Below are 22,901 nucleotides of genomic sequence, written 5' to 3'. Positions count from 1 at the left end.
AGGTCAGTGGACCACCACTATATGTACATAACTAGAATAGGGCTCACACGATGCGACAGAAAAACTACATTCTTCTTGTAACGCGTTTTTCAAATAATAAATTATTTCAAAATCATTAATTCTTTTAACAAAAGAATCTTTTTCATTAAAATTTAATCAATATATCATCACAATAAGGATCAATTGTACCATCTGGTAATTATATCATCATATTTCAGCTTCTCATCCTTTGATTTTCATATAATAAGCTAATTTACCGATGGATATGAAAAAAGAAATGGAATCAAAGTACATCTTTATGCTTAAATGATAAGTCCGAAATAATTGATTTAAAAAGTAATAAAATAAAGAATAAAACAAGGGAAAAAGTAACATATATAGAATTTTATATTTGTTTGACAATAAAAGGAGAGACAAAAGGAAAAAAAAAAACAGTGGAGCGTGCTAAATGCTTTGGCGCCCGGACTTTCGTGCCAAAACCATTGGACCAGCAATGCCTAATTTGTCGTTATAAGCAGCGTCCATGTATATATTTTGCGAGTTAAAGATATTAGATGGTAGTCATGATTGATGACCCTTTTTTCTACTTGAATATGATCTTCGTAAGAAATTGAATCTGATCAACTTAGTCATTTTTCAAGTGATTTATTTCTACAAACCAATTTAGAGAAAATGACTATTATAACTTTTGTATGGCGATCACTTTAGTATTAAAAATTTCCCAATAATCACTTAAATGCCATTGCTGTTTTAGATTGCTAGAGCATCCAACTTGGCTATATTCTACATTTTTACCATTGATGTGGCTTGTTAGTAAAGTGAATTCAACAAATATAGTGCGATACAACGTCATTTCAGCATTTGTTTTCCCCAAATTAACGAATGGGTGCCGAATCCCAATTGTTCTTCAAAACTTCATCCTAAAGTATGGAATTGGGCAAAATTAAAGTCGTTTCTAGTGTTTTGAATGGCTCGAATACGTCTTCCACACCATGCCCCTTGCTTATTTTGACACTAATGATCGTGGAACTGGTCAGTGGCCAAATCCATCTGTTGGAGCTTGAGGTTGTCCTAGTTTTAGCATGGCTATGGCGAAGAAAACTAGAGGTTGAAGAAGAACAGAGTAAAGATACGAAAGAAAATTTTGGGAAAGGAGAGAGAATTGATTTCTTCAAACATCGGGATTTTGGATTCTCAATCACCACGTCATTCACCCTTTTTGCATTCTATATTTGATTTTTTTTTTCAAAAAAAGCCATGTAGGACTCTCACCGGCATGCCATTAGAAGCACTTAAGTGATATTTTTTCACTGATATAGTACTTAAGTGATTAATTGAAAAGTTTTAATACTTTAAGTAAACTCTGTTTGGAAGTTATAACACTTATAATCTCGTTTTCGTAATCAATTGACATATTCGTTTTTCTCTATATATGTGAACTCAATCGAATTGTTTATTGAACACTCATGATGGTAAAGATAATTAATTTATGTTTCCTCATTAGTGTTTTCTCTGCAACGTGATATGTTAATATTTTATAGGATGTTGCCCTCTGATTTGTAAAAAAAAAAAACTTCGTGGCAGTCCTTTCCGCGAGATTTACGCAAAGCATTAGCAATTTACGTGGGACCTATAGATTGCGTACAAAAATGTAAATGTTGCATGTAAAATTCGTTGATTTTTTACCGGAAGATATCTCGGGTTGGCCCAATTAGATTAGAAACATTCTCCATGTTAAAGTATACCATTGTGACGAAAAAATTCAAATCAAGACAAAGTTTGTCGACCAAATCTATGTTAAGGCATTGTAAGAGATAGAAGGCGAGCCGACTTAACGAAAAAGGGAAAACGAGGTGGGAATAAAGCTCAAGAAGTTACAAGCCAAAGGCTACGAGACAGAAAGAGGAGTCACCCTTTCATGCTGTTAATTTGAACTTCAAAAGAGATTAAAAAAGAAAAGCCCTCCTTTTCCGAAAGCATCTTTACTCTCGTAAGAAACGACTCCAAGAGGGGGAAAATGCTTCACTGCCGTCGCCAAGTATTTCATGCCCTTGTACTGTTTCGTCACGGGGGTGGCTCAGAGCGTTTTGTATTCTTCTGTCGGATTCGAACTATATGGGAAGATGCAGAGAGAGAGAGAGAGAGAGAGGCTGAATTATTTAATCGCGATGATGAGGCGGAAAGTGAAGGGACGAGACAAGTACTGGCTGGAGCAAGCGACAAAGCAAGTCCCAGCGAGGCTGCATCAGCTCCCGGACAAGGGATAGGCCTCTTTGATATACGCGGTTGGCAATGGCATCCCTGCCAGGAAACCCATGTTGGACCAATTTGTTCTCTCTCTCTCTCTCTCCCCTTCACGGATTCACTCAACATTCGACTTGGGTTTCCGTGTGTACTAGATAGAACCTCGGCATGTTTACATATATAATAAGGACTCGAATTTTCGTTCTTGGTACTTGGTTTATCTCTCAAGCTAACAGGAAACCATCCCCATCTTTCTGATTCTTGTCAAAGATTTTAAACCTTTCCATTGTTTTGATTAATGTTCTGAATCTTTTTTTCAAAAAGTGCGATTGAGTGCTTTCAATAAGCGGTACCTAAAATATTTATGCATCACTTAAAATATCACTTATGGTATATTCTTGAATTGCACATGATTTGATCATGTTCTTCAGTAGAAGTCAAGGCTTAATGTTGAACTGATCGACAAATTTAGAATAGTTGAATTCTGGATTAGGATCGGTGGTGAAACTTTCTTCGTTAATTGGGTTTTTTAAACGCAGTAAAGTAATTTTGCAAACTGATCGTGCTAACTTTGGCATTGCCTTTTTATTTTCCCCTCCAAAGATCACGTATATGGTGTAGGGTTAGATAGCTATGGTGAAAAGTGTAAATAATTTGATATTTGAATGACTATGTACGGGTTCTGGCTCGGAATTTATTCGGTCCGCGAGAAAGAGAAAATTATGCATCTGTCCTGCCTGTTGCTTGATTGATGAAACTGCTCATTCCTTCCAAACTTGGACTTTTCCCACCTCATATTATACTCTCTCTCTCTCTCTCGCTCTCTCTCTCTCTCGTGAGCACAGTAATATCGTTTTTCCATCCTCAACACTTGGTTCTCGACTGCTGCATCACATGAGCTATGCTTTTTCTGTCGATCTGAGGCCAGCTTGATAACCAAAGAAGAGAGACGAAGAGAGGGAGAGAGATGGTGATCCGGACGATGGGATTTCTCCATGTTGCGCTCTATGTGCTGGTCTCGTTAATGGCAACGGTATACTTCGGAGGCCGCATGGCCAACGGCGACGACGTCTCTGCCCAGCTGAACGACGACGTGCTGGGCTTGATCGTCTTCAAGTCAGACCTCTCCGACCCCTCCTCGTCCCTCGTCTCGTGGAGCGAAGATGATGCCTCGCCATGCTCCTGGCGGTACGTGCAGTGTGACCCGCTCACCGGTCGAGTCGCTCAGGTCTCGCTCGACGGCTTAGGGCTGTCGGGCAAGATCGGAAGAGGACTTGAGAAGTTGGACCGCCTCAAGGTGCTCTCGCTGTCGCGCAACAACTTCACCGGCAGCATCAGCCCGCAGCTTTCCCTCCCGAGTGGCCTCCAAAGGCTCAACCTCAGCCGCAATGGCCTTTCAGGTCCGTTCCCCACTTCCCTTGTGAACGTGAGCTCGATCAGGTTCCTTGATCTCTCCGAGAACTCGTTCTCGGGGCCGCTTCCCGACGGCCTCTTCGGCAGCTGCTCCTCGCTCCACTTCATTTCTTTTGCTGGGAACAGGCTCGAAGGGCCGATTCCCAGTAGTTTGGCCAAATGCACTTTCCTCAACAGCCTCAACCTCTCCGGCAACAAATTCTCCGGCGACCCAAATTTTGCCTCTGGAATCTGGACTATGCAAAGACTCCGAGTATTGGATCTCTCGAATAACATGCTCTCTGGGCCAATCCCGACCGGGGTATCGGCCGTACACAACCTGAAAGAGCTCCGCTTGGGAGGGAACCATTTCGCAGGTCAGCTGCCGGCGGATGTAGGACTCTGCCCGCACTTGACCGCATTGGATTTCAGCGACAATCTCCTCACGGGGGCACTGCCCGCGTCGCTCCAGTATCTATACTCCCTCGTTTCTCTCAGCTTGGCGAATAACATGCTGACTGGTGATTTCCCCAATTGGATCGGTAAAATAACTAGCCTTCAATACTTGGACTTCTCAGGCAATAAGTTCACCGGAAGCATCCCGACGTCGGTAGGTAACCTGCAATCTTTGAGGTACCTTAGCTTGTCCGGCAATGAGCTATCTGGAAGCATTCCCTTGTCTCTTGCCTACTGTTCCAAGCTAACGGTCATAAGGCTGAGGGATAATAGCATAACAGGTAGTGTACCAGGGGGCTTGTTTGATCTTGGATTGCAGGAAGTCGACTTATCGAAAAACAAGCTGGTCGGCCCTATCCCACCGGGTTCAAGTAAGCTCTTTCAATCTCTCCACACTCTGGATTTGTCGAGAAACAATCTGAGCGGAGTTATTCCTGCCGAGATGGATCTTCTATCCACCCTGAGGTACCTGAACCTGTCGTGGAATGGCCTGAGTTCGAGAATGCCCCCTGAGCTCGGGTACTTCCAGAACCTCACGGTGCTGGATTTCCGTAACAACGATTTGTATGGCTCAATTCCTGGAGATATATGTGATTCACGTAGTTTGGCCATTCTTCAATTAGACGGCAACGCATTAACTGGGCCAATTCCGGAGGAAATTGAGAACTGTTCATCTCTGTACTTGCTGTAAGTACAATTACTTTCCGCTGAACATGCACTATGCTATTTAGGTTTTGCGTTTCGTCTTATTATCGTTATTTTCCTGTCGATGTGATGCTATAATTGGCCTTGCTGCAGGAGCTTGTCCCATAACAATTTGAGCGGTCCCATTCCCAAATCGGTCTCCATGTTGAGCAATCTCAAGATTCTAAAGCTGGAGTTCAACGAGCTGAGTGGGGAAATACCGCAAGAGCTCGGCAAGTTAGAAGATCTCCTGGCTGTGAATATATCCCACAATAGGCTCACAGGAAGGCTTCCTGCTGGGGGCATATTCCCCAGTTTGGATCAAAGTGCTATTCAAGGGAACTTAGGGATTTGCTCGCCGATATTAAAAGGTCCATGTGTGATGAACGTCCCGAAGCCCCTAGTCCTCGACCCATATGCTTATGGCAACGGCCAACAGGATGGCCATAAGCATAGAAATGAAGGTTCCGGTCACAGCCACATGTTCCTCTCCGTATCAGCTATTGTCGCGATCTCGGCAGCCTTTCTCATTGCATGCGGAGTGATAGTCGTTAGTCTGCTGAACGTTTCTGCCCGAAGAAGGCTTGTATTCATTGATACCGCCTCAGAAAGCAAGTGCTCGAACTCTTCAAGATCAGGGAACCTGGCTACGGGAAAGCTCATCCTGTTCGACTTGAAGGTATCCCCAGACATAAGCTTGAGCAACCCCCATTCCTTGCTCAACAAAGCTTCCAAGATTGGTGAGGGAGTGTTCGGGACTGTGTTCAAGGTTCCGTCTGGCGTCCAAGGAAAGATGGTGGCAGTAAAAAGGCTTGTCACATCCAACATCGTCCAAAATCAGGAAGATTTCGATCGGGAAGTTCGTTCCCTAGGAAAAGCGAGGCATCCCAACTTGATTGTGCTGATCGGATATTGGTGGACTCCGCAGCTGCAACTTATCGTGACAGAATACGCGCCGAATGGCAGTCTGCACTCCAAACTCCACGAGAGGCTTCCTTCTTCGTCCCCGCTTTCTTGGGCAACCCGATTCAAAATTGCGCTTGGCGTTGGAAAGGGACTTGCGCACTTGCACCATGCTTTCCTCCCGCCAATCATCCACTACAACATTAAGCCCAGCAACATCTTGCTCGACGAAAACGATAATCCCAAGATATCGGATTTCGGGCTGGCGAGACTCCTCACCAAGCTGGACAGGCACGTTATGAGCAACAGGTTCCAGAGTGCGCCAGGGTACGTGGCCCCGGAACTCGCATGCCAGAGCTTGAGGGTCAATGAGAAGTGCGATGTCTACGGCTTCGGGATCCTGATACTCGAGCTCGTGACCGGGAGGAGACCAGTGGAGTACGGCGAAGACAACGTGGTGATCCTGAGCGACCATGTCAGGGTCTTGCTCGAGCAGGGCAATGCATTGGATTGCGTGGATCCGAGCATCACCGAGTACCCAGAGGACGAGGTCCTGCCGGTACTGAAGCTGGCACTGGTGTGCACGTCTCAGGTGCCATCAAGCAGGCCTTCCATGGCCGAAGTGGTGCAGATACTGCAGGTGATCAAGACCCCGGTACCACATCGAATGGAACCGTATTGACAACAGCCTGAACATCCTTCCTTGTGGACTTTCTTTGTAATCGGTGATCCATTCTCTCAGGGGTAATGCGTTTTAACATTTCACTTGTTTTCCTACCTACTGAATCATCTCAATAGATGAAAGATTGTTCTTTGTTACTTTTCTTGTCTCCTTCTACTACTGTTGCTGCTCTGCACATGTGTCACATAGCTGTCCCAGTCTTCCATTTGTCCAAAAGCGAATCCCACGGGCTCCAATCAATGGGTCGTGCCGGTCGTGTTTCTTTCTCTCCCTCATATAAAGTGGTCTCTATAGTTCATGCATGTGAACCCGAGATCACACGGGCCAACTGCAAGGTTCTGACGTAAGTTCATGTGATAAAACTGGTCATATGGATTGGATACACATGTAATCCGGGATCCAATGATGAAGTTGTCGAGTTTCACTTCAAGTGAGGACGGAGCAGGGAATGCCTCATTATGTTTGGTAGAGATGATTTGAAAGGAAGAGACAGGATTTCAAAGGGGGTTGTCGTGTTTGGAAGGAAGCAGATGAAGAGAGAAGGGAGAAATGATTAGGAATGACTTGGAGGGATTTGGAATAACCTTAATTTATGTCCTCTTTAAAACCCTCCAAATCTGTCTGTATATGGAAGAACTCATAGAAACAGAATCTTCTTCTATCTTGCTTATACCCATAGTTTTATTTTTAAAAGTGGGAAAATCGTTGATGAATTCTAAACCTATTTTATGGATGATAATTGAATCATAAAATTTTTAATTATGACAATTTTATCACAAAATTCTAAGGGAAAATTTCACATAATGGCTCAAAGTAGAGCCATTTTTTTCAAATAAATGCCCAGGATGAATTTTGTATCAAATAGGGATCTAAAGTTGTCAACTATGTCTCAAATGAGGGCCCCAGCTCGCTCATCGGCCAAATTTTCGTTAGTGGACTTATTCCGGCGATTGGAGCATGGGCATTTTTGTCCAAAAATTGTAACGGTAAAAAAAAGGTAAATTAAAGATTCCAAATTGAATTCTAGGGCTTTTTGCATAATTTCTTTCTTTCCCATGTCGATCTTCAATTTTCTTAGTGTAGATTGGCAATTCAAGAGACGGCTTATGTTATGATTATTCATTATAATAAATATAAACAAGTGTTCCACTTTCCAACCAAATAAGAGAGAATCATCTCCGCTCTTGAATTCTCTTTATAGATTCTCTCCCAATTAAATCAGAAAGATCCCAATTTGATTTTGTCCACAAAAAAAAAAAGAAGCTATTTTGATCCAAATTAAAAAATTCTAACTAGAATCCTCTCCCCCGTGTCCCAAGCTTCTCATGGAGCCTCTCCTTGGCCTCTCTTACCACTCCTCCAAGCTTCTCAGCTTGATAGCAATATCAATTTCTCCAGAAAATAGGCTCGAAATGAAATCTTTGAAAGAAAGAGAAGCGTGTATGTAATACTTGGCTTATATAAGACAACTGCAACAGAAGTCAAATTAATTTTGGTAATTGCTTTGAACCATTTCAATTTGTAACTTGAATTGAAGAATTCATATGCTTTTCAAAGCAAACCAAAACCAACTATTTTTGGCGAAGCCTCTTGTTGACGAGTTCTTTTGCTGATCGAAGCATCATAAATAGAAGAATTTTTTTGTGCAACTAGTTTCACTCAAAGACACGTGGTGTGCCACTTTGAACTTGCTGGTCGAAGCATCACAAATAGAAGAATTTTTTTGTGCAGTTAATTCCACTCAAACACACATTGTGTGCCACTTTGAACAAGCGCCGAAGGAGTGTCAATTTCATTAAATTTCAACATCCTCTAATTTGCTTCGTTTTGACCAAGGTCAATTTATTAAATCAATGCATCCGATTCTTCGTTCATCCAGGAATAGTCATTGCAGCTTGTTCAAGCAGCGTGTCAACAAGCTACAAGCATATCATGGAATACCACACTAATGGCAAGGAGACATGGAGCTGAAGAGTTTCACTCAGACACTATTTGAGACAAGTTAGTAACTTTAGACCTTTTTTTGAAACAAGGTCCACTCTGAACCCTTATTTGAGAAAACGATTTTACTTTGAACCCTTATTTGAAATTTTCCTAAATTCTAATACAGTTTCCTAGCCAATTCAGTCCTATACTACTGCCACATCAATAATTTCTTATGGAAATTGATCGGAAAAATTTCATAATAATTTTGCGCAAAAATTTAGGACTAAATTAGCATTAGTACACTCATTGGGTAATTGAAGTCATATTGCAATTCTCTCCATTTCGTCTCTCATTAGCATCCAAACAACATTATAATTTAAATCCCTCTTATCTCCCCTTCTCTTATTTTCTCTCTTATTTATTTAAATCCCTTCATATAATTATAATCATTGACCCAAAAAAAATTTCTAACCACCTTTCTACCGAACATATTGTTCATGATTGAGGAACGACTTCACATAACTAAGACCTTGTGTTTTCCAACTGGATAATCACAATAATAAGGTGGATTTCCTTACCTCTAGGATCCATTTAACTTTTTTTGTTGCAATGCTATCTTAGAGTGTGTTTTTTTCATGAAAAATTTCATGAAAAAATTATCTTTATTTGGTTTTGAGCATGAAAAAAAAAAAAGGAAGCTGGGTGCTCACGGGTGTTGCATTGGCAACAACACAATGGCGTCTCTTTGGGGAAAATGATTTCTTTCATGGTAGGGGAATTCATTTTCCAAAATCTTGGAAAACATTTTTTGTAAACCGAATCATTTCCTAGTATCTAAGCAAATGAAAAATCTAAAAATTATTTTTGTGCAAATAATTTTACTCCAAACAAACGCATTATTTTCTTTTCATGAGTTATCTTGTTTCTTAATTTATATTCAAAATATCTATGGATTTCATTAGGGCTTAAAAACTGTACATTTGTTATATTTTACTTGTAAGGCAATTGGCTCTTTACAAATAAAATAGAGTTTAGAGTTTTCACAGTTATGCTTCAGGCGTGTGGCGTCTACTTAGATGTTTACGAGTTTACTGTTTAGAAATTTCCACTTTATCACTGCGATTGTAAGTCTAAACAGCCAATTATAAATGGAAACTGGATAATACTAGTTGAAGGCCCATGTGTAGCACGAACTTAAAAATCATCTTGTTGGAAAAAAAAATGGTGATACAATATGACAAAACGATGGAAAGCATATAAATGAGTATGAGTTAATCAACCAAATAACAAAATCTAAGCGTCATGTTGACAGTTTATTTATATTATGTCTTAAAAGTTTCCTATCTATTTATATGTTTCTTCCATATGAATATTTAAGAGAGTTAAGTGCCCCAAAAATCCAACTATTTGTCATGAAAATACAATCGATTCATTTAAAACTGTCAAAACAGTACAATTAAGTCCAAAAATAAATTGTTTAAACAATGTAATAAATACTCTCATGAGTTCCTTCTGTTTTGAATAACGAAAACACGTACTAGACACCCAGCACTAATTTGGTGCCAAAATAGGCGTCGCGTGTGGGAAAAAAAGCTCTGAATTTTAAAAAGTAAAGCGTGAGAGAGCAACTGCATGTGGGGGGAAAGTGGGGTCGGAGCAGGGGCGGCGCCGCTGCTCTGCTCTGTAAGCGAAGGCGGGCGGCCCTCTCCGCAAGCGGGCAAAGGAAAGCGTCCTCATGTAGCCGTGGCATACTTCTCACTTTGGTGGCAATGAACGAACCTGGTCTAATTCAAATTTAGCTCAATAAAACAGCAAACATGCCTTTGTTTGCCCAACTCAGATTTTGTTGAAGATCGGTGAGGCCCTTGTGACAAGCTAGCATGGCGAGAGCAGCCTCTCGAGCCCATCAAGCCCATGATCAGGTCGGCCTCACCTAACCCCCATAGTCACTCGTCCTTAGACAGTAGGTCATTGTTGAAGCAACAACTATTCAAAGAAGAGAAAATTGTCTTTCCCATTCATTTTGCAAGGAGCAACCCTAATCGCATGCTACCATAGCCAATTTTGATGCGCTTGCAAGGGATGAAGAACTATTCACCCGGCTCCATGTCCTTGAGCAGATCCATCACCAAGGAACAAATCTAGAAATTGTCGATATCAGATCCGTAAGAAGCCAAGGACATTCAGTGAAATGGGAGATGAAAGATGGGGTTTGAAGACTAGATTGCCGGTCATCTTGTAATTCACAAGGTCCAACATATTCCCCGGTGGAATGTTTGCGAGATTGACTATTGAAATTAACAAGTAGCACATAAAAGTAACATAAAGGTATGTTATTGAAGGAGGAAAATTGTCCAAAAAGTCTTAAACATATTACACTTTACAAAGTCAGTCCTAAACTTTCAATTTTGCCAATTGAGTTCTAAGCATTTTCACTTTTTTACAAATTAAGTACATTTGGCCAATTTTAATTAAAATTCGTTGATATGGACATCGGTTATCCTATGTGGTATAGTCAACATTAACATGGAAATTTTTTAATAAGTTGCCTATCCTATGTGCCTATTGAAATTAATGAGTAGCACATACAAGTGATAGAAAAATATGTATGAAAGGAAGAATCTTCGACATTTGGGATAATTACCAAAAAAGACCCAAACTTATTGCAACTGTGTCAATTCAATCTTAAACTTTTTTTGTCAATTCAGTAATAAACATTTTACAATTGTATTAATTCAGTTTGCCCAGCCAGCTATGACATGGATGCTGGCGGTTCAACAAATACCGACGTGGACAATTTTTAATTTTTAATTTTTTCAAATTTTTTTTTTTTGTTAATTTTTTTTTCTTTCTCTTTTTTTTCCCCTTTTCCTCTAGACGGTAAGGCCACCCTCCCCAATGATCAATGGGGGTGGCCCTTTCCATGGTTGGGCGAGCCTTGTTAGGTGAGGATTTCCCTCACCAATGGCCGGCATGGGGGTGAGCCTCGCCATTGATCAAGAAGGTTCAGCCAGAGGAAGAAGGAAGAGGAGAAAAAAAAAAGAAAGAAAATAATAAATAAATAAATTGAAAAAATGAATAAAATTATTAAAAATTGTCAACGTCAATGTTTTTCAAATGGCCAGTGTCCATGTCAACATCGGATGGCCAAATTGGACTAGATGAACTAATTGACACAATTATAAAATGTTTAAAATTGAATTGATTGAAAAAAAAAATTAGGACTGAATTGACACTAAGACTTTTTTGATAATTCTCCCTCCACATTGTCCGTGAACTATCAAATTCTATGATCCTTCTCTTCACTGGTTCTTCTTGAAAGCACCACAATCAAGCAAAGAAATCCCCATGTTCAATATGAGCAACTATCCACTCTAAAAAGGGAAGACCTCTTGCTTGGTCTCTGCTCTTACTTCGTGGTTACTTATGAGCCATCTCTTCATTTATAAGAATAATGTTCTGAAATTACACGACAACCATCTGAGGCGACCCTCCCGAGATGCATTTGTCAAATTCCCCACGATAGTTTAATGGATTGCCAAGTGGACACAAATGGTCCTCTTGCGCGGTAGCACTTATAAGACGGGCCCTCTCAAACTCTACCGAGCACAAATCGATTTTCTCAATTGATTATGAAAATTTGCTTTTATCTGACCTATTTCCACTAACCTGTTGGAGGGCATTGGAAGTAAAGTAAAATGTAGAAGGACGTTTTACTCTTGTGAACTAAAAATTAGAATCAAGGAGTTGATTACACTTGAAATTTATCTGATGCCCATAATTGGTACATTTTCTCTTTTTATTCAAAAACATTTCATATGATCTTTTCGATTTTAGCATTACTAACTACGCACATCTTGGTGGCCACGCATTGACAACTCACACAGCAGGATTCAAATATATCACCAACCACAAGAATAGTTATAATATCACAATAAATAAGCCACCATCATAATAAAGTGATGTCGCGACCAATTTTTCGGAGGTGTGAACCACCTAGGGTTTTGGCTAATGGATTGTTAAGCCTAGACTTAACTCGGCTCTCCCAAGCCCATACCAATTCGCGACTTAGATTCAAGTTTTTAACATGCAATTGATTTTCAATTAGGAGTCGCCACTAATCAATTTATGGTAGGTCGATTAGACACCTAAGTAAAATAATGGGAGAATTATTTTACTTCTACGAACCAGAGATTATGGGTACGGGGACTTGATTACACTAGATTTCTCTAATGCCCTTTCGGTACCATTCTTTTAATTTCAAAATTGTATTTTTTGCAGGCAGCTTGAATTGATTTTAAATTCTAACATGTGAGGTGTTCATGCAGGTGCGCAAACCACCAATTTAACACTCAAGTAAAGCAGAAAATAAATTGCAGGACTTACCTCAAAGCAACGAAAGCATCTGCAATGTTAAATTAAAATCCACATCAACAACCCTAGATATGGTTTCTAATTAACACGCAATTTTTGTTTTGTTTTCACTTAATTAATGAGAATCATGCTTTATGCAATGCATGCCACTAATTTAACATGAAATGATATGACATAGCAACATGACTTAGCTATATGACCTAAGCAATATGACATAACTAAGCATGTAATCTATCCTAAGCATGAGATGATTTATTCTAAATAATTTTTTTTATTTTCTATGAGATTCGAAATTAGAGAAAGGCAACATTTAAATATGCAATCTAAATTAATCTAATGACCTAATCTAATGACGGGCAATTTCTAATTAGAAATGAACCTAACAATAATCACTAAATGACATGCAAATGACATTTTTTTATTTTGAAAATGCAATCTATCCTAGAAATTGCAACTAATTTATCCTAAGACAAATTTTATGAAATTTGAAATGATCTAGCTAGATTAAGATTTTATCTAATTTAAACTAGGGATTAAGTCATATTAAATCCTAATTTAAACTAAGACATTATCTAAATCTAAAATGCAATTTATCTATAAAAAATTATCTAAATTTAAAATGAAACATGCAATTCTAATCTAATATGCACAATGATTTTTTTGTGTTTTTCTTTAAGAAATTTGAAATTAAAACTAACATGCAAAACTAACAACCTAAATGATTGCACTTTCTTTTTGGATTTTTTATTTAAAAATTCGAAATAAGATTGCAATCCTAAATATGCAAGATGACAACAAACCTAATCCTAATTAAGATTTTTTTTTTTATTTTTTATTTTACGAAAATAAGATTTGACTCAACCAACTTGACGATAACAAATCAAACAAAAGATAAGATTGATATCCACAAACCGGCGAACCATATCTCGCGCATGAGATCGGGTTGGCCAATTTTTAAATAAATCGCGAATCGAATCTCGAGCATGAGATCGGATTGGCGATTTTTCCGCGCGATTGCGAGTCATATTTCGAGCATGAAATCGGATCACAATCATACGCACGTTGCGAAATTAGGAAAATTTCCTAATTCATGAGGGATCAAGAGATCTTTTAGATATGGCAATATCGATCAAGCATTCAAAGAAAGATTGCGATATTACGAATTAGGCAGCGGGATATATGAAAAATCAAATTGATCGAGAGTCTTACCTAATTCACGATGTCACACGGGTGACGTCTCCAAATTCGGATGGATGATGAGTCACGGGAATCACGGTGAGGAAGACTGACGGTCCGTAGCATGCAAGGGTGCACGGTAATCGCTGGACGTGTTCCACAAGTCTGAGTACTTTGGAATTCTATCCGAGAACTTCAGCTTATCTACAGGCGATGGAATGTTCTTGGACTTCTTTATTTTAATCTTCAATCCACCACTCAGCTTTTGTCTTCTTCTCTTCTACCAAATCTCGACAATTGATGGTGCCACTGTGTGGGATGGACGCTTTGATGTCCACCAGAGAAGACAGTGAGCTTGCTGGCCGTGAGAGAGATCTTCAACAAACCTGCAAAACTGCGATGATATCGACCTTGCTGATCTGGACGTGACTGGAGCATATGGCAAGGTGTCACCGCAAGGCTTGCTGGAGATTCTGATTTTACTGCGAGAACTAAGCAGACCAAGCCAAAAATCTCCGCTTTGCTTCCTCTCTTTGGGTATCAAGCTCCTTTGTGCATGTCCTTTGTTGACCTGCAGAGAAAAAAGACAAGAACTCTCTCCATGTTTTCTTTTACCGAAAGATTGTGTGCCCTTCTCTTGCCCTGGATTTTTCCTTCAAACAAAACAAGCAATATTAGACAATATATGTGAGAAAATTTGTGCTCGTCAATATTGCTCCATGCGGTGGTGTTTGCTTGCGATGACTCAGGGCCAAGAAACTCCGGGATTCGCTTGGGACGTTGAATCGTAATAGTGGGCAAAGTGGCAACCCGTGGCAGCAAAATCCAAACATGAACAAGAAGGCATGAATTTTGATGGATGCCTAAAGTTTCAAGAGATGGGGTTGGTTCAGGAAGACTCTGGACTCCAAACTGACGTGGTGCTTTTGACCAAGTTCTCGTGTTCTTCCTTTGCCAAGAATTCTTCAATTTGTAGCCGTAAAAAAAGTGAATTTCGTGGCTTGCGGCATGGCGATTGGCAAGTGAGACTAGGGCAGCAGCATCGTCTAGGTCGAGGACAGCGACGCTCGGCACAGCAAGGACTATGAAGTGCTGGGGATCACTAGAAACCTGCAAATAAGGAACAAACGACTGGACGGCAACGTGATCGGACTGAGGCTTGTCTTTTAGCTATTCGTGTGTGGCTCCTGCAATGCTTTTGACGCTGGGCAGAATTTGGAACGATGAAAGACGACGAACGGCGGCCAGATCCGAGGTCGCGGCCACCTCCAATGACCAACGCAGATTATTTTCCTTCCAGCCAATTCCTCTTTTTTTTCGAAGCACCCTCACGTCGCTGGCTTTTATTCTGCCGATGCCCCCCTAAAAAAAGTGACAACCCCTCTTGTGCGGCCGTATGTTCAATTGTGTGGCCTTCCGTCTTTTGACTATTGACCTTTGAATATGAAAAAAAGAAAGAAAACCCCTCCCACAAAGCGAAGAAAGAAGCCTCCTAATGGCCGTGTATTCTATTGTGAGTGGCCTCCCCAACCCTAGGTATTTTTTACGTATTTATAGGGCACGGATTAGGGTTTTAAAATTTTCCAAATTCATCTCCACGAAGATTTCTTTTCGAAACGCAATATTTGTTTTTTCCAAACGGAATATTTGCTTTTTCAATTGAAATTTTACAAAGATAAATCCATAAAATCTCTCCGGCGATACGAGTTGATTACACTTGAGACTTATTTAAAAGTTCTTAACCATCAATTTGACCCATTTGTCACCGGCCCAATGTAAATGCAAATTAAAACATAAATGCACCTAAAACTATATGTTATGCAATTGACTATTTTTTCAAGGATAAAATTAACCCTTAATTTTTTAATGCAATAAATACTAAACATCACAATAAAATTTACCATCAACAATAAAGTGATAAAAGTACGGAAAATAAAACCCAATACAATGGACAAAGAGTGCATATAATTTATAGTGAACATGAGCAACGGTTAGGCATGAATTAAACTAGGCCTAAACATGCAAATTACCACTAAGTGCAAGTTTGATTTTTTGGCCTTTTTAGTTATCAATCTGTTTTGTTATTTTATTTTATATTTGAGATCATATGATCAAATATCTAGACTATACCAATGAATTATAAAACAACCTCGATAGTGCTAATTTGATAACGGCATGGCTTAAAAAGTAAGTTTGACTCAGAAATGATGCATTGATGTAAAATGGATGCCCCAATACCTTAGAAAAAAGCCAAATAAGGACTCAAAGCCCGCTGTCCAGCCGACGAAACGTGCTGGATATCTAGTTAAGGAGGGTCGTTTGTCTACCAAACGGTCCCAAAGCAACACCCCAACACGACAACGGCCCTCGCCCCAATATGACATGAGGCTAGACAACGTGAATGACCAAAGGGAAAGAGCAAGTATCATGACTAAATGGGTTCTCTATGACCGGTTCACACCCAATCTGTAATAAATGGCCCATTAAACCTAGCCCATGTCTCTTATAAGCCCAAGCCCCACCATTTTTTTAACTCTTTCTCCTTTATTAGCTAGTGCAAGTGAGCGTGTAAGGAAGAGAAGAGCGGACTCGGTGACCAAAAACAAAAGGAAAATAAAGAAGCGTCCGTGAAGAAAGGAAAGGGCAAAGGAAGAAGAGAGAGAAATTCCAGCATGTGCACGATCTGAGCATCCTGATTAGCCGAATCAACTACAAATCGCAATGCCTGATAAGTATTCAAGCCGATCATTTGTCTAATTGGAGTAATTTTCTGAGTTAGGGCATGAGTTTGAAGCTATGTTGATTTTGAACTCCGAGGTTCGATTGAGGAGTCATTAGATTATGGTTTTTGTGGAAATGATAGTCTAGACATTGTGAAGCTATAGGGTTTGACAAAAATCAGATTTAAAGTATGGGTTGATTGGAATGAATTCTGAAGTTTGCATGTGGGTTATGCATAACAGATAGTACGTGTAAGGAAAATGATGAACGTTTGCTTTAAACGAGGTTACTCATTTGTGCATAGAACTTGTTTATCAAGGATTAAGCACGGTTCAGTCAAGTCGGTCATTGGAATAGTGTTTTTACTTGGATTATGCTTCGTTGATTGATAAGAACATGAGTGCTTGGGCTTGAGTAACCTTCATAGGTTGGCTTTCGACTTTTCCCAAGTGGTATTATCTCTTTTTTGAGTTTGTAAACTCATATTTCAAAAGTGATATAGATTATGAATAATATGAGTTATGAAATGGTATTTTTATTGCATAAAATTTGAATGAGGCATTTACTATGATTCATATTTGTGAATGATTTGAAAAATATTTTAGGAAAAGTGTTGCAAAACGTCAGTCACACACGCAAGTATGCGCGCGCACAATGATTTATTTATTGATTTGTGAACTTGGTTTATAAAATGAGTTATGAAATGTTATGTGGAATGTATTCTATTTTAAGAAACAAATTCTAACAAAAATTTGAGAAATGCTTTACGAAAGTATATCTAATGAATGAGCTGAGTTACGAAAGATTATATGTTTGGTTTGTGAAACTTTCTTGTAATTTGATTCCGGATTGGCTTGTGAATAGGGGGAGATGTTGTTGTAAGTTTGTGTCAGTGCTCAATATCATTGTGAGCTCATTGAGAGGCTTATGAGTATGCATATTAGCAAGGGGGAATCTCCCTTTGTCACCAAGTGTTGTGTCATGATCATGGTAAGATATTAAGCAACAAATTGGCTGATGAATTGGACCATCGACGTATAATTTGATGAGATTAATCAATGGAATAGACAATTGATATGTGAGTTACTGAAATTGATCAATGAATTGGATCATTAATATTATTGTTTTAATATTACTGAGGAAATGAGTATTTTTCACTTGTACAAAGCTTTGTTGAAATGAAACAATTCACATGTGATTTGATCTGCATTTAGAACTTGAGTTTGGATGACAAGTTTCTAGTTTCACACTATATACACGCAAGGTATTTTCTCGATCTACTTTATAGTTATTCACCTCTCTATTTCCAAATCTTTTTAGGTATCTTGATTAGCGACCAATAGAGTGAGAACGACATTGATAGACTTTTAGGAGTTAGATTTTTGGATATGGTTCAAGTCCGCATCCTTCGGATGGAAGGACAACCCTATCACTCCCCTATTCTTGTAGAGTTGGGGGTGTGACACAATCAACTTAGAGTTAAATATATGCAACTTATAACTTGAAAAACACTACAACACATCCTAATAATCTATCACGAAATAGGACAAGATCAAGAAAAAATAAAGAGGAAATGAACTCAAGCAATGTAATGGAGACCTCGGCAAACCATAAATCGACGTGCATACACAAGGTTTCAAGACAAAAGTGAATAAAAAGGGCAAGGTGAGCCACTAGAGGTCATGTTCTCAGTTGGAAAAACCGGCCCTAAGGTATGCTCGGAATCAATGCTACTAGGCATGAAACTTTAAAAACCATGCAAGGTGCTATAACCAAGCTAAAGGACCAGTAAACCAAGGTAATGAGCTTGCGACACCCATGAGGGCAAGGTGAGCTGCCGTACTTTGGCTTTCAACTATAATTGCAAGCACAATACCCTTGGTGAAGAGCCACAGAAGAAATGAGACAAACAGACAAATGGGTCTATACCATGAATGTCGCACCCCAAAACCAAACAAAAATGGGGATGACACGGCCATTTTTCCACTTAAAAAGCACAATTTCAAATAGAAAACATGTTATCAAAATATATATTATCTCCATATATATATATTTATAATATGTGTGTATATAATCTCCATCCATATATAATATATATCTATGATAAACCACATCATCAAAATTTCTATAATTCATAAAAAAGAATACGTACATTTCAAACTAATAATTAAACCCAATAAGCTCATCTCAATCATATACAACTTAAGAATATACAATTAACTAGTTCATACCCAAAAATTCCCTTATCAAAAAGCCCCGGCAATAACACGAACACTCTCATTCTATCTGCCAGGAATCTAAAAACATGTAAAACTAATGGAATAAATAACTACAGCCTAGTGAGTAGTACATCTCTTCTAAGCAGATAAAGTGTCCATTATACAAGTTTAAGATATGAAAATGTAATTCATTCACACCTAATCTAGTATATAACAAACCTCAAGATCAAAATAAGTTAAATATTTTTTCAACATAACTATATTATAGTAGAAATGCCCATTTCAACAAAAATATCAAACCAAGTATCAACGGTTTAGTCAATTGATGAATCTTATAAAATCATACATTAATGGTCCATTTCATTAACCAATCTCATACTCAAATAACTAATCATAATCACACATAACACTCCTTTGATTAGATCTCCACCTATGTCACATGTGACACACTCACAAGTATATTTTTTAAAACTAGTACACATATCCACAAATCCCTCAATAGATTCACATAGTCACCGAGCATCAACACAAATTCAATACAACATCCTCTGAAACCTACAAACCCAATCAAGAATCCATATCATAAATTGATTTCACAGACCAAAATATATAATCTTTCGCAACTCAAATCATTAATCAAAATCCCCTTTCGTGAAGTATTTTTCAAATTAATTTAGAAGTTGTCTTATTAATCAATTTGACCTGGGCTCACCACGTTTTGTTTTCTTTCTTCGGTGTAGACGTTTGTGTGTGTGTGCCTAAGGTCAAAGTTTTGACCTTGGGCCCACCTCCTTTTGATTCTTCATGTGCAGAGGGACGATGCACATAAAGGTGAAGCCTTCCTTTTTCCTTTTATCTTTTATTTCTTCTCTACGTGTAGGGGACTTCGGCAGCTTCACTCCAAGGGGGAAAATTCATTTTTAATTATTTCCTCATTTGTGCAGCTTTAAGGAGTTCAGCGAATTTCTTCTACTTGGGAAATCTTTATCAACAAAATTCAATATAATAAATCGTCATCCGAATTCAAACTCGAGACATTAATTTAATAGTTTCAAATATTTCATTATCGATTAAATTATGGCGTGTATCTTAAATGCAGTTTTCGGAATTTCATTGTTGATTAAATTCTAATGTTAAATCTTTATCATTGTACTTTGTCATCGACTAGATTTCAATGAAGTTTTTTATGTCATCGGGCTTCATCGTGGATTAAATTCCGTTGAAGATTATACTTTCCTTATGTTCTACTTATTCAACTATGTCCCAAATCGCCAAAGAACCCGACTCAATCTCCCAAAAAAAAAAAAAACAAAACAAAAACAAAGAACGAATTTCAGTGAAAGATACTTCATCAACGATCCAAATTTCGACAAAACATCTTTTTGGCATATCTGGTGGGACAACCTATGGTTCAATTTGAGGAAATTTGATGCCAAGAATATAATATTGACCAAGTCAAAAGAACAAAAGGAAGAAAAAAAAAATGCCACCAAGAGGTAAAAGGGAAGAAAGGGAGAGTGCACTCAAGGTATGCAAAAGGACCAGGAACCGTCTAGACCGCCCAGAACTAGATCGGACCGAACCAGAACCTATTGTTTCCATGGGAGCCAGTCCAATTCTCAATTCCAATTTAGTGGAACCGCTCAGTATTGGTCCGGTTCCCAATTTTAGACGTGGAACCACCCGCCCGCCAAGCCAAACCGAACTGATACATATGCATATTTAAAAAGAAATTTCCAATTCAATTATTTAATTATTTTGTAGTTTTAACATTATTAACTAGTTTTGTCTCTTTACCACCCGCTGCGGTGGCTAAGCTGGGTAAGCGCTAGATTTCCATTGAGGAGGTCTAGTGTTCGAAGCTCCTGCAACGCAAGTTGCATGAAGGCTAGCTTTGAGCCCTTTGGTGACTTACCCGGTGGCACATGTGTGGTGGTTAGCACGTGTCGCCCCCAGTGGCCTCCAGTGGTTTATCTCCGGCTGCCAGCCGTGCGGGGTTCCCTAGGTCACCAAAAAAAAAAAAAACTTGGGTGTGTAATAGGATTAACCCCCTACTTTTCTTTTTCATTCTAATAACACATTTACTTGCTTTTTCAACCAAAACAAAACAAAAAAATGTAGAGGAAGGAGAGAACCAATCGGAAATATCCATAAGAGCCAATGACTCATTTTAAGCGTATAATTAAATCTTTCCTTAGCCATCTAATGATTAAATTAGGTCGACCTTAAAAAAAGATGAATCAAGCAATTAATGTTTTAATTCTTGTGAGGTTAGGACTTTTAACATGGAGTCTAATTCTCCACTTGTTACTGGTGCCGGGAAACTTTAAGAGGACCGCATCATGATCTTCAAAAAAATTAACTTTTTAGCTAACGAGTATTGTCTTTTCATTTTGCCTTGTAGTTTTCAATTGGCTCACAATTCAACCCAAATATAAGGCCAAATAAGCTTTGTAGGGATTGGAGACCAGTTATATGGACCCACCTAGGAATCGAATCGAACCGGCAGTCCAGTTCCCGAGTGGATCCTTAGAACTAATAGTTGGGTCTCGACTCCAATTTTTTAGAACTGATCATTAGTGGGCAGTTCCCGATTCCAAGGAGGGAACGGGAACTGCCCACCTAGACCATGCTTGCCCTTATAGTGCACTTCATCCTAGTGAACATAAAAAGAGAAGAGAAAAGAAAGAAAGGGAAAGAAAAAGAGCAAGGGAAAAAAGGAAAGAGGGGTTTCACGTGTACACATCTCAAATGCCTCACCAAGCCGGATTTATTTCTATTCTCAGTAAGGATTTAATCCCTTATTTCTTCTAATCATAGTGGTTTTTCGAATTAGGGCACAAATTGGAATTAAGAGAAATTTGAACTATATGGTCCAACTAAAGAGATGTTAAATTGTAAAATTATAAGAGGCTTATAGTAGGTGTTGTGGAGCTATAGAATTTTACATAACTCAATTTGTACTTGCGGTTTGCCTAAAACGAATTTTCGAAGTTACAATGATGAACAAGAATGATCAAAAATTTTCTATACCAATTTTCGTCGATTTTTATCCCGATTTTGGGTCAACCAAGCTATAGATCTTCTAGTACTTCGAAAGGGTTTTCTTTTGATTATAAGCTAGCTTAAAACAAAGTTTGATGGAGAGAGTTATGACACAACCAAGTTTAACGTGCAAGCCTAGCGCTGCGGATAGCTTCAAATAATCAGTTTAGGTGAGTGATTTGTTGACATGTGGGAAATATCTTGTTAGTCATTAAGCTTAGTTTAGCCGATTCATAATTGAAATAGCATTTTACTCAATTTTGACAATATTTCTTGCTTATTTAATAGAACCAAGAGTTCAATGGTTCAAGTAACCTTTGTGGTTGGGTTTTAGGCTTTTGCAAGTTATCAAAGAGTATGTTTATTACATAAAACTCTGGATCAAACATTTACTACTTTTCGATAATTTGTGAATAGTTTGAGAAATGTTTTATGAAAAACATTTTGAAAGGGTGCACTTATTTATTTATGAATCTAGTTTATGAAATGAATTCTAAAAGTTTGTGAGATGTCTTGTAGACATATTTGTTTGATTAATGGAGCTATGGAATAATAGATAGTTTGGTTTGTAAAGTACATTCTAATTTTTTAAATGAATCTGGATTTGGTAATGTGGTTCATCGAAGGATGATCATATTATACTTTATATTATGGTGAACCCGGCTAGGGATTTCTAGGTATATATACTGATTTGAGGATATCTTTCTAGGTCGAGCCATTGGCTAATAATAAATAGAGACCTTGCCAAGTAAGCAATGGTTGTCGCCTTATCACTAGGCATGTGTTGTGACCATAACTTGATAGTGAATAATAGATTAGTCGATGGAATGGAACATTGACATATGATTTCATATGAGATGGATCAATAGAATAGACTATTGATAAGTAGGATTAGATTGTTCAATAGAACAAACCATTAATATATAAATTGATAAGAATGATCAATAGACTAGACCATTGATATTTTCTTTAATATTACTAATAAAATGAATATTTTTTATATGTATAAAGGTTTGTTGAAAAGGTAAAACTCGTTTTTGATCTCTTACATATGCTATATACTGTGGATTTGAAATAAA

General features: G+C 38.5%; 1 protein-coding gene across 1 annotated transcript; it reads left to right on the top strand.

Moving 5' to 3' along the window:
• The first annotated feature begins 3,009 nt into the window (after nt 1-3,009).
• LOC104414235 (probably inactive leucine-rich repeat receptor-like protein kinase At3g28040) lies at nt 3,010-6,663 on the top strand. Its single transcript, XM_010025281.3, has 2 exons — nt 3,010-4,779; nt 4,891-6,663. The coding sequence occupies exons 1-2, from the start codon at nt 3,212-3,214 to the stop codon at nt 6,359-6,361; spliced, it is 3,039 nt and encodes a 1,012-aa protein (XP_010023583.2). The 5' UTR covers nt 3,010-3,211; the 3' UTR covers nt 6,362-6,663.
• Nucleotides 6,664-22,901: the final 16,238 nt, after the last annotated feature.

Source organism: Eucalyptus grandis, chromosome 8, assembly GCF_016545825.1.
Source record: "Eucalyptus grandis isolate ANBG69807.140 chromosome 8, ASM1654582v1, whole genome shotgun sequence".
NCBI lineage: Eukaryota > Viridiplantae > Streptophyta > Magnoliopsida > Myrtales > Myrtaceae > Eucalyptus > Eucalyptus grandis.
The sequence above is the reverse complement of the archived record's forward strand: the minus strand, read 5'-3'. Positions and strand labels throughout refer to the sequence as shown.

What these genes read in the sequence shown, in the direction of transcription:
- LOC104414235 (XM_010025281.3), top strand. Translation starts at nt 3,212, where the DNA reads ATGGTGATCCGGACGATGGGATTTCTCCATGTTGCGCTCTATGTGCTG. An exon ending in TGTTCATCTCTGTACTTGCT is followed by an intron (nt 4,780 to 4,890) that starts GTAAGTACAATT and finishes GCCTTGCTGCAG; the next exon opens with GAGCTTGTCCCATAACAATT.